Source organism: Erithacus rubecula (genome assembly GCF_903797595.1).
Source record: "Erithacus rubecula genome assembly, chromosome: 3".
Classification (NCBI taxonomy): Eukaryota; Metazoa; Chordata; class Aves; order Passeriformes; family Muscicapidae; genus Erithacus; species Erithacus rubecula.
The window spans coordinates 56,405,318-56,418,238 of record NC_136689.1 but is presented as its reverse complement, the minus strand read 5'-3'; the positions used below and the strand labels follow the sequence as shown (position 1 = coordinate 56,418,238).

At 39.5% G+C, this 12,921-nt stretch overlaps 1 protein-coding gene across 2 annotated transcripts in view; it reads right to left on the bottom strand.

The window, feature by feature from the left end:
* Window positions 1-12,921, bottom strand: part of COL15A1 (collagen type XV alpha 1 chain) — a 114,370-nt gene that overhangs the window by 38,393 nt on the left and 63,056 nt on the right. For both annotated transcript variants that reach the window (XM_079301982.1, XM_079301981.1), the window contains exons 15-18: window positions 11,679-11,714; window positions 10,443-10,595; window positions 6,596-6,664; window positions 4,806-4,850 (exon numbers count right to left, since the gene is read on the bottom strand). In XM_079301982.1, coding sequence (XP_079158108.1) covers window positions 4,806-4,850; window positions 6,596-6,664; window positions 10,443-10,595; window positions 11,679-11,714 — 303 coding nt within the window. The remainder of the gene's footprint in view (window positions 1-4,805; window positions 4,851-6,595; window positions 6,665-10,442; window positions 10,596-11,678; window positions 11,715-12,921) is intronic.

Genomic DNA, 12,921 nt, shown 5'->3' with positions numbered 1-12,921 from the left:
GCTGGTGGGCAGGTCTGGGGGAGGCTCATTATCTCATTAGTCATCTGCTCTTCCACTCCTCCTGCTCTTTCCCCCTCTCCCCAGCAGGTTTATGGATTTTTTTCTTCCCCTGCAGCTTCAATCGTTTTTCACTGCTTCCACCCCTGCTTAGCAAAAGGGGGAATTGCATTGCTTTCCACCAAAATACATTTGAGGAGTTGTTTCCACCCTCCAGCTCAGTGACTCTCAAGCTGGAGGAAGAGAAGGGATGCAGACACTGGCATTGGATGTAGACAGGAGTTGGCATGTGGGGCAAAAACCACTCCTGCTGTATTTCAATACAAGCCTGTATATGACTGCTGGAATCTGACAGCTGCCCTGTGCTATGGGAAAAACAGAAGAAGTAATGATAATGCAGTTTGCCCTGAGAAAAAATGGATAATAAAAGGTTCTAAATTCTTAAAGGACCAGATAAACAGCAAGTTACACTTTTTGCATTTGTTTTTGTCTGCATCATATGAAAGAGCAAAGGAAATGACACATAATGCTTCATCCAAGGGACCAATTACTCCTGGTATCTTGTTTTGTTGGTAGGGCCTTTTTGTTTGTTTTATTTTGTATATGGTTTGGGATTTTTTTGTTTTTCTTTTTGGCTTTGAGGGTTTTTTTTTGTTTTGGTTTGGTTTTTGGAAAATACTGTCTTGTTTCCAGTTTTTTGCTCTGCTTGAAAAAAATATTTTTGGGATCTAACAGTAGATAGTACCACTATAAGAGATTTAATGTGCGTGCTTTTTTGAAAAAGGTTATTCTCACTGCTATTTCTGTTTTTTGCCAGTGATCAGTGAAGTATGTATGTCAGGAATAAAATATGATTTCTGAAGTACTCTTTTCTTCATTTTATAAACAATTTTATAGACAGGTTAAAAGGTGTCTGAATGTTAATGGAATTTAGGCATCAAAGCAACTACTGGGATTTTGGTATCTGCATCAGCAGCAAAAATGGTACTTGGGATATAAGTCTCTCAAGTGCTTATGGAAAATTATAAGTGTCCCTCTGCAGCAAAGGTAAATGGGCAGAGGAAATAACCTTGGACCAACACAATTTCTGCAACAGAATGTTGTCATTTCAGGCGCGTTGGTACTTGCAGGACAGCTTCTTACCATTACAAATGCTGAATAATTTCTCCCATTAGTTTTCATAACAAAATTTAAATGGGAAGAAAAGATCCAGGACAGGTAAGCAGTTTTGTTACAAGTAATGTATCCAGAGACATCCTTATTTCTAACTCCCTTTGTATTTTAAGGATTTAGCTCATTGCTTAGGTATAAGAGGACAAAGATCTTTTTCAGCTGGAGGGTTAAAGAGATAAATTGCTTATTTTTTAATTAGCCCTGTAGTCGCATCACTTGAAATATACACACATAAAAATAATAGTTACTAGGAAAAGGACCTCAGAAGAAAGTACATTTAGGCATAATAATACAGAAAATATTCCAAAGTCTCAAACTGATTAGGAGGAGTTAAAGTACTGTCCTGTGTGTCATTGCGTCAGCTTTAATTATCATGCTGACATATATCTATGTGAAATGACAACACTCATAATATGTACAGCAGATGGAATTTATGGCAAGAAGAGTCCTGCTATACTGTTAGTATTTTTAAAAAATAAACAAGCAGATGCTGTCAGAAGGCTGTGATAATACTCTTGTCAATACTCAGATAGCATAACTGCATTAATCTTGTTTCCTAGAGTAAATTTTTGGTTTGGGCTGTCCCAAATGCAGGAGAAGACTGTTGTATTTTATTTTATTTTATTTATTTAATTTAATTTAATTTAATTTTATTTTATTTTATTATGTTTTATTTTATTTTATTTTAATTTTCTATGAGTCACATCAGCGCTCTCTGCTGGCTTATGCCTGCAAAAGACACTCAGGTCAGACAGGGAGCAGCAAGGAGCTGCACAGCCCCAAACAGGAATTTTGGGGTGGGCTCCAAGAGCAGTTCAAAGCAGAGCAGGCAGGGATTATGATAGATTTGAGCCTACTTCTGTAGCACAGATCTGTGTCATGGGTGTGGTGATGGCTGCACATCCCCCTATGAACGAACAGGGAACATGTGTAACTTGGTTTTCTGTCTAAGATTTGCTGATTTTCATCTCTGTTCTGGAGAAAATGTAAAGAGCCTTGCAAAATGCCTCCAAAGACATCTGCCTTTTAGATGCAATTTTAGATGCAATTTTAATCAAATTTTAGGCAGAAGTCTTAAGCACCAGGTTATACTGGCTCCTGATACTCACAATTCACCAAAGAAAGGGGCTTGTGAAGCCATCCTGGACCTTAGTATGCTGACAGAGCAAGGAATGTTCATTATTCCCTAAGTGCATTAAGAGATGAAAGGGGAAAATAAGTGCATTAAGGGGAAAGAAACAACTGGGTTTTAGATCAGGTCAAAATACTTCCCACCTTTGAACCTGGTGGACCTATGTTGCCTCTTTTTCCCGGCAACAGAGACACAGTGGGGCTAAAATACTAAAGTGAGCAGTAATTGCAAGGATTTTAAACATGTATGCTACTTTTCTTAAAAAAAACAAAGGAGCCAAATGGAGTAAAACAATTAGTAAAAATATGGCATATTTTTGGTCAAGTGATGCTTGGCATCCATCTGTGATTTGGTTCTGGGATTTTAACCACCCAGTTGCCACCCACATCTGAAGGGCTTGTGGTCACGACTCATTATTTCTGCTGAGCCTCTACCAAGCTGCACCCCTGAGCCCTCGTTTTGATGACTGAAATCAGCTCATGGGCACATTCCCCATGGCTCCCACTGCAGCCATGACCTCACACCTCCACAAAGGACTCACCATCTTCCCCAAAACAACTAACACAGTCCCTCCATGCTGCTGCTACCCAGGCACGGCGTCAAACCGCGAGTGAAATAATGAACACAGCATGGTTCTACCTGTGAAATTCTGCAGGATTTTAGCCCGACGTAGACACGGTTCTTCAATTTTGTTACAGACAGAGAACATCCAATTTTGTTTATTTCTTTGGAGATAGAGAATATAAACTGGAATAAACCAGCCATTGCCTCAAATGTTATGTTTGTGCTTACTGCTTTTTGGGTGTTCTTATATTCAAGTGTGTGTGAAGACTGTAGGCTGTTTTTTCATGAAAACAGCTTTTCATAATAATAAAATTGAAAGCAGAATTTGGATCCATGTTTACTTGCTCAGAAAGATAGAAAATTGATCATAGCTGGTCTTCTCTGACAGCTGTACTTGTTTGGGGTATTTGAAGGATGAAGGATGCACAAAACAGAACTATACCTTCAACTCCTCGTGATGCATTAGCTCTTGATTTTGGGAAGTGGGTGGTTGTTGTATTTTGCCACTGTTGCCTAGTGAAGTCATTTATAATCATGAAAAGTGGGTGTAAAATTCCTCCCCATGAGAATGATAGTGTATTATAACCACTTTATATTAATTTTGCTGTAGTGTACCTGGTTTTGTAAGATGTCATGCTGTAGCACGTTCCTTAGTGTTTCTCCTGTATCTTGGGGTGAATGACTCATGATTAAACCAAGATGATGGCAAAGTCTTGTGGCCAATGTTCATGACTATCTCTACCTCTCCAGCCCATTTTCTAGACCCTAGGAATAGTTGCTACCTCCATTTCTGAAATCTTTGTGAAGCCGCATTTCTTAAAAGCAAAATTTCTAGCTAAGGGCAGAGAATAAGTTTTTTAAAAAAATGTATTTTCAGCGTGGAGACTCGGCACCTACTCATGTGCACAGAGCAGCATCATGTGAGAGCACATCTATTCTTACCAGTCCACTGCAGTATCACTCACCAACACGTGCTGTGCAAATTGCCATTTTTTCACTCATAAGTCAGGTGTTCCAGCAGTAAGAGGAGTAGTACCCACTGGAGGGACTTTTTCCAGCCCTAGAATCTGAGCTTTACAGACTCTAGACAGAGGGGACTGACCAGACCTTTGGTGGCTGTTGTGCCATGAATTAGGTGCATGCAGTTACTGCTGGCAATGGGCAGTCAGTGATTAGTGCTGGGTGTAAGTTCAGGTGAAAATTCCAGGGGGAGAGGATGGGCCCTGCCACTTCTCATCCTCCATTTCCTGCTCTTTCAATGCTACTGTTATTTTCCAGGGCAATGGAGGCCTTACATTTCTTTAACTTCACATCTAAGGTGTTGTCATTCTGTACTACAAACCTGAGTGGTACTCGAGGTTTGCATAGGAACAGGAAAAGCCTCTTCCTGTTTAAGGACCCATTCTGCAAGTCTGCCCTTATCTTCTGCGATTTTTCTTCTCTCCATTTTCTTTTCCACATGGGTTACACAACCAGTAGCAGCATTAAAATGGAAAAATTTAATCATTTCTAAGCTCAAATAAAACCAAGGCAAAGTAGTTATTGCTCCTCCTTTCTTCCCCCAGCACCTTCCAGAATGTTTTCCTGTCACTTTCTGGGATCAGAAGACATCCTCATGCAGATTTCTCTTTCAACAGCATACATGCAACCTCTCAGAGACCAGAGTGACATGAGCAACAAAGAGAAATTGCCAAATGTCAAAAAAAATTAACGAAGATGCCATGGAATGTAATAGCCCAGTGAGTATTTACTCACTGCTATTGTTGGGTGTGAAATAATTCTAATAATACACATTTTGCATAAATATTTAGTGCAAATGGGAACAAAATTTGTCCCAACTTAATCAGTATATGAATCTTGAATGAAAGCTGTTATGTTCAGGCAAATTGTGGGAATATAGAAATAAAAAGATATAACCCATAGCAATATAGGTCTTTACCTTTGGTCCTAATGGTCCACGCTCTCCAGGTCTTCCTACAGAACCCTATAAAAATACACTGAATTTACTGATAAATCTATATGGCACTTCAAAATAAATTTGTTTCAGAAAAAAATTTACCTCACTACCACAACTGTTACAAAAACAATACTGGAGACCTGTAGTATTAAGAGAGAGCAATAAAATGTACTTTTCCTTACAAATACTACTTTAGTACTGTCACTGCTTGCTATACATATTTTTAGAAAATATAAGACATAAATTTATCCAAGTCCATTTGTTACAATGTATTGCTTTCAATTGCTTATGATTTTTTGAATGTGCATTCTTGGCTAAAATTAAGATATACTGCCAGTTTAGAGGCAACACAGTCTTGCTAGGTTTAAAAGCAGTTTCCCAAAAAGTTTCTTTCAAAAAATATTTGGAAATTCAAATTCTTCTTGTCTCTGTATGGTGACATGGATTGTAAAGAACAATTATGGCTCTTTGATGGTAAAATGGACAGCAGTACAGTATTGGTCATTGTAGAAAGCTGAATGGAAGAGAAAGGAATTCAACAGAGTGTTTGAATTGTTTTTATCTGAAATTTAAAGGCACTAATAAATGGTAATGCTAAATAATGAGAAAACACCAATGAAACTTTACACTGATCTATGGAAGAAAAAGAGAAACCTTGGAAATGGGAGCTGAGCCATCAGAAAAAATTAATTTCATATTTCTACTTCAAAACACTACCACTACTTTCTGATAATAGAATAATAGATATCTCAACAGTGTCAATAAATAAAATTTATTTCCTAGCAACTCTTTTGGGTTGCAGACCCCTCAGAAGCAGATTCTGATTTCACCTAAACACCACTGGGTACTCTGGAGTTGTAATAAGGTGTAAATGGCTCATAATGCAGTACCAGATAGTATGCAAATAATTTTCATAATTACAGCAAAATTCTTATTTTTCTTATCTTCTTTTTCTCATCTGCCTTCAGTACTGACTCAAACTTTGCAGAGTAATTAAGCAGCAACAGGAAAAATTTGTACAACTGCAACAAGACATTTTTTGAATATTTATAGCTAAGTGACTTGGAAACAATGCCTGTTATAAAACCAATTTTGAGAGAGTTAGGCTGTGATTAAGGCAGGTCAGAATGGGCAGTTTTGTTGCCAGACTAAACCACTAGAGCTCCTTCTATTGTTAACAATGACAGTAAATCCAAATGATCTGGTTGGTTCTGATACATTATATTCCCCTATTCCCTACTTGATGATTTAAATGGCCCACAATAGTAAAAAAAATCTCCTGAGACACAGTGATCCAGAAAAAAGCATCCCTTGGTCTGTGATGTTGCTTCTTCATTACTGGGAACAATATTTTAGTTTAAAGGTGGCATGTCATGTTATGCACGTTTGATTGTCAAACTATAACATTTCAGTTTCACCTTCAGATGTGTGATTGACTTGCATATGCAAGAAAGGAATCTATTAGAGTGAAAGAGGAACTAGCTAGATGACATGAAAACCCTTATCTCACCCTTTAAAATCTCAAAAATATATCACAGCAGAATCAAAAAAATCATTAGCTAATGAGGTATCAGAGAAATACCATTTAGATTCTTTGGAGGACATTCTAGGGCAAGAGAATTCATTTCAGTGTAGTGACTTGATCTGTAGCTGATTTGGGCTATATGTTTCCAAAAGCAGAATGGGGAAAACTTCTGTTTGGAAAAAAACACGAAACAAACCAAAAAACCCAACAACAAATTACATTCCCCTCCCCCAAAACACTCACTCACCTTTGGCCCCCTTGATACAGGAATTCTTGATTCACTTAACAGGTCGATGCTACCTGATCCTTCCATATCCTAAGGGAAGAGACAAAATGCTACAGAATTTAAGAATTTATCTTTTGGGGTTTTTCTTGTGGTTTCTTGTGGCATTTTTTTTTCTTTTTTTTTTTTTTTTCCACAGAAAATCTGTATAAATTTGAAACATACTGAACACAAATATTTTAATCTTTTCTCATTAACTTTTTTTTCCGAGACAAATGGATGATGCTCTGGAGACAATTTTGCTCAAAAGTGATAAAAACCTGTTGGTCATCCTTACAGAAGCTCTGGTCTTTATTGTCTTACCAACTTGACACAATTGCTCCAGCACGTCAGGTTGAAGAGCAGCAAGCAGAAGTGAGACAGTATGTACTGTGTTTAGGCATACTTTTCAGCACTATTTTTCTGTGCAGCATTTACCTGCCATCAGCTATAGAAACACTAATGGCTAATAAGGGTTACCAGAACAATTTATGGCAGGGAGAACTTGCAAACAGTTTGCTAAGGGCAGCAATCACTTTTCATCAATAAAGGTTCTTCCTAATTTTCACAGTCGAATATTGAACTCCTGCCTAAAACACTGTTTTCCGAAAATTGAGCAGAAAAAAAAGTTCCACCATCAAATTCTAGAATTAATTACATTGAAAGGGCTCTCAGAAGCTGCCTGGCCCAACTTCCTGTCACAAGCAGTATCAATGCTGAATTCAAATCAGGTTGTTTAAGGCATTGGAAACTCAGGCCTTGGAACCTTCCAGAAATGAAGGTTGTGTTCTCCAGACTAAGCAAGCTGAGTCCCCCAAGACTTTCATGATGAGTTATCTGCTCCAGTCCACGTCCATTTCCACTGCCCCCTGCTAACTTCAGAAAGAAGTCTCTGTGTGGTGGAGAATTTTTAGTAGTTTTAAAGGAAACAACACAGAAAGCAGCAACCTCCCTCCATTCCTGACCCATGGTAGAAGCAGGAGCTGCCAGTTCCAAAGAAGCAAATAAATAAAATTGCAGGCTGCCATAATTACTTTTTCCAGGCCCAGCACCTGTCATGTTCCTATCCCTTGTCTTGTTCCCAGTCTAAAGTTGTCAGACTGTGCTTTAAAACATCTGGATGAGCCATGCCAGCAGGAAACTGTTCACTTGCTTTGAGCTGCAGTTTTAGTTGCAGCTGTGCTGGCTTAATTGTTTCCTTTTTCTGTATAGGGGAAGTCTTAATCTCTCTTTGTTTCTCTTCTCTACTCACAGCCATACAGCCATTGTTTGCAACATCAGCATCATGTGTTGAATCCCCTCACTTTCCTCTAGATGACTAAAACAGCAGAAAGTATGTTTCTTGAAAGGGATGTGAGTGTTCTCTAAAATTTGAGTAAATTAAATTGGCTTGTAGAAGAACTGATGGAATACTGAATATTAGTGCATGTGAAGGGCAGGCATGTGCCAGGAATGTCTGCAGAAGGGAGAAGGAGCAGGGGAAAAGGAGAATCTCCACCTCCTAGTGACAGCAAGCCCTTGTGTCAGCTTTCCACATTAGAGGAAATACTCCTCTACTCCTGGCCAACTTAGCTTTCTGCCAGTTAGTTAGACTTGAAATGGCCCAGCTTAGCACAGCTGTGATGCCCTTGGGAGATGGTCTAAGGGAAAGGGTGGGACACCTACTATGAGACCTTCAGGTACTGCTGAATGGCAGCTTAACACCAAAGGTATGGAAAACATCATCTAACCTGATTCATTGAAAAAGAGAGATCTTGTTCTGACCTCTTCTGCCAACTCTACAAGAGTAAGAGAAGCAGAAGGAATGCACAGCCAGAATTAAGTCCCTCCTTTTGGGAGACCAAGGTGAGAGACCTTTTGTGCAACTTTACTTGAGATTGATTCAATGTTATTCAGACTTTCACTCTTCTCCTCCATCAGCTATCAGTGTATTAAATAGCAAAATCTCACATTCACTTTGGCCTGTTTAATCAAGCTGCTTAGGGTAAACCACACTGTGTTTCTGGGCCCTTTCCCTTGACTGCACTCTGCCAGTCTGTTTTTCCCTTTAAGAGAGTGCTTGATGCCTGCTTTATATAACACATCATCTCTTTTGACATCTGCATGTTTTTAATGGGTTTACCAGGTACCTTCTGCAACTCAAACTGTTCTTTTGGCAAGCATAAGTGCCAGCAAACACCATGCCATTTGGTTTTTGCACATTGCTGATCACAGATGCTAACAAGTGCTAACAGGAGTGTTTTGCAGAAACAGCCTTGCAGCAATAAACAGACTGCCAACCAAAAGGTAGTGTCACCCTAACAAACTGGCAGACCACGGTGCTGCCTCAACAGATGGCAGGGGTGGGCATCCAAAAGATCAACTGCAGATGGAAGCCTGTTTAAAGTAGTATTCCTCTCAGGGAAATGACAGTCATGCCAATTTTGTTTGGTCTAGATAAAGTTCAAGATTAAGCCAGTCACGATACTGTTACTGCAGTTAGAGCTCAAATCCTTCTGCATTTGCGTCCATAAAAGTGAGGATTACTAATTTTCACCCTTCCCTGCTCATCTGCTAAGCTTGGAGAACTTCCTCTGAGACTTAGGTACCAAAAGTGGCAGAGTTTGATCCTAAGCAGCTAATTTCAGGAGAACTCTTTGGTGGCATAATAAAGGCATGTTGCTTTCTACTCAAATAGTGCTAATGTGGAAAAGAGAATCTCTTAAAGAATGGGTCCTCACAGGTCACAGAAGATGACTGTAAGTCAGAGAAGCCATCACTCTGGGCTAAAACTCAGACCAGGCCTGGGATGAAGATGTGACTTTCCAGTGGTCCTTAGCTCACTCTGAGACAAGCAGGTATTTATTCAGGAGAGGCTGTGTACAATGCAGTGTGCCTAAGACAAGGCAAATGACTGCTTGCAGGCTTAGACTTCAAGCTGCTCCTTGTTAGCAATTTCAGTGCTGGCAATTAAGAACTTGTGAACTCCTAGAGAGATTTTTGTCCATTGAAATTCACTGACATCAGTGACATTATTAACCAGTAGTGTATCTAGTACAGTATTATTTAGTTAGACATCAGAAAGCAAATTGGGTCTCTAAACAAGCATTCGTGATCATGTCTGTGACATCTCAAAGTGTCTGTAGTAGAGAAATACAAAGGAGTTGGGGTAGATACTAAGAGAAATGTGTAGGGAAACTGGTATTTTTTAAGCAGCACCACTTTCCTGCAGCCATTCCACATATGGACAGTAATTGTTGTCAAATACTCTTACTTCTCTGATGAGACTGCCCTGAGTTACTGTGTAAACTCTATTATATCCCATGGCATAAGGAACTCTGGAAAGATTTTGATGAGCCAAACAGCTAAATTAGAATTGAAAAGTGCATGGAAAAAGATGGAAAAAAAAAAAAAAGCAAAGACACCAATAAATATTCATATTGACACTTTCTTGGCCTCTCTTCTCAAAGAGGTTAATGCAGCAGCTCTAATTCTTGAATGTAAGTGTTCTTGCCTTGCCTTTCTTTACTGCAAAGCCACTTTCTGCTCCAACATTATCCAAATGAGCAGTTCTCAAATGATATGCAAAGCTCACCTTGAGCGGGCCCGATCTCATATTTTGAAGTGATGAAGGTATTATTCTCAGAAGTAGAAAAAATAACATCTGCAATTTTATATTTTCAGTTGAACATTTTTTTCCTAAGTAGAACCATGAGGTCAGAAATAAGCAAAGTGTGTATCTGTATTTACACTCCTCAGCAAATTTTAATCTAGAATGAACCAGGTGATCACACTGTCTTTCCTCTGAGGAAGTATATCCATAGTTACAACAAAGTTCAGAATAGCAAAATACCTCAAATCCCAGGCCGTAGCCTAGTCCTGGTGGTCCAGGAGGTCCAGGAGGCCCAGGGGGCCCAGGAGGTCCTGGTGGTCCAGGTTTTCCAGGAGAGCCAATAGGGCCAGCTTCTCCTTTGGGGCCCATTGATCCAGTTACTCCAGTATCACCCTACAATAAAAATGCAGACTATTGATGTACTGAAGATGTCCAAGTAGAGGCAAGTAAGTAGTTTTACAGGATTGTAAAACAGAATGGTTTCAGTTGGAAAGCTCATCCAGTTCCAATCCCTCTGCAATGGGACACTGTCCACTAGACCAGGTGGCTCAAAACCACGTCCAACCTGGCCTTGAACGTTCCCAGGAAGAGGTCATCCAGTGGTGATGTTCATGGCCCTCCCCTGGGCTTGTTCCAGCAGCTGCCTGCCTTTCTTGTGCTGGGGTCCCAGGGCTGGACACAGCTCTCCAGGTGGGCTCTGACAAGGGCAGAACAGAGAGGGAGCATCACCTCTCTCCACCTGCTGGTCACACGTGCTGGTTTCTGGCTGAGCTGGAGTTTGTTTCCCCCACAGCAGCCCCCACAGAGCTGTGCTTTGCCCTGGTGTCAGAAAGGTGTTGATAACATACTGGTGTTTTGTCTGCTGCTGAGCAGGGCTGGCACAGCATCATCGCTGTCCCTGTAACAATTCTCTCATCCCCTCCTCCCATCAAGAGGGCTGGGAGGGGACACAGCTAGGCTGAAATAGCTGGCCCAAATTAACCAAAGGGTATTCCATACCATATGATGTCAGCTCAGATATAAAAGCTAAGGCAGGGAGGAGGAACGAGAGGAATTTGTTTTTTTATAATATTTGCCTCTGGAGCAACTGCTTCCCAGGAAGTGGCTGAACATTACTCACCAATGGGAAGTAGAGATTAAACAGTTTTTTCTTTACTTATATGCATGCAAATTTTCACTTTCTTTTTGCTTTAGTAAACATTGCCTTATCTTAACGTGCAAGCTGTTTTCCATGTTATTCACTCTCCCCATTCCCGCTCGGGAGTGATAGGGATAACCTTGGAGTGGTGTCCAGCCAAGGTTACCTGACTATCCCTCCCTTCAGAGAGAAGCAAACTGGCCAGCTGAGAAACCAGTTCTGCCCACTGCATTAGGCTACACAACAATAATAATCTCCAAGATTTCTCAGCCCTTCTCAGTCATGTGCTGTATTACAGTGGTGCTGTCACTCTATAAGGACACTGTATTTTTTGTTACCTTTGGACCAGCAGAGCCACGTAGACCTTGGTCACCCTGTAAAAGAAAATAAATTCTAAATACTTAGAATAAGACCATTACTCAACAGAAATGTGGTATTTTTCTTTCATGGAAATGCCCACAGATTTCTGTGATCTTTAATTTGATGTCCTTTACTTGAAGCCCTTAATCTGAAACACCAGACTCTGAATTATAAAGAAAAGAATCTGTAATTCAGGAGTTACAGTAACACATTAATAGCTCTGGTCTGGTATGCTGACTGGATTCAATCTTGTATTCCAATTATTGCTGCAGATTTTAAGGGTTTGGAGCACACAGGATTAAGCATTGCAGGTCACATCCTCATGCTTCTGAGTATAAATGTCAAAATTCTTACAGGATATAACAGAACTGGAAACTGGCCCGACTCAAGTTGTCTAGGGCATCCTTCCAAACACAAGATGTGATGACTAGGAAGATTTTAAGTTTAATCTGCATCAATCAAGATTTTTTCAATATTTGCTTTTATACACTCTACCTGCATACTCTTTTTTCCCATTACTATTTCATGGAATAGACAGACAATGCACACAAATAATTATTTTACAAATTGCTCTGAATCTAGTGGAATAATTTTTACTTTGGCAAGCTCCTGTGCTTACTCACTCAGCAGAAATATTTCTTGAGTAAAGCCTGAAAAAATGAGTAAGCACCAAGAATAAAATGATAATGTTTTTATCCTAAAAGTAATGGCTAAATTCCATGTCAAATGTCACTCCAATGAGGAAACTCAATCTACTTTCAGTGCATCCTGTTGTTTCTTCCTGTTATCCTCTCTGAATTCATTTGGAATAACATACAAAACAGATATTGCAATATAAATTAAATCAAGGTTTTTCAGAAAAAAACCTGTAAATATTGAAAAATACTCTTACTTGTATTGAACAGGTGCAGATGTATAGTGCTTCAATTCTAATTAAACTTCTATGAAATATATACAATGCAGCAAACTCAGGGAGGCAAAATATTGTAGTCCTTTTCTTTTCAGGATTATGATTTTTGAAAAAAAAATTGATTTCTCTTTAATTTCTTCTCTTTTTCCATCAATCTCCTCCTCTAGTCTGTGCTTCATGTTAAGTTTACTTCAGTTAGACTTCTTTCTGTTCTCAGGCTCCCTCATGTGTAGCACACACTACTGATTACAATGGGCAGGGGTTTCAGGTGCTGCTTTGTAACACATACTGCACTTTCTGGATGGCTGATG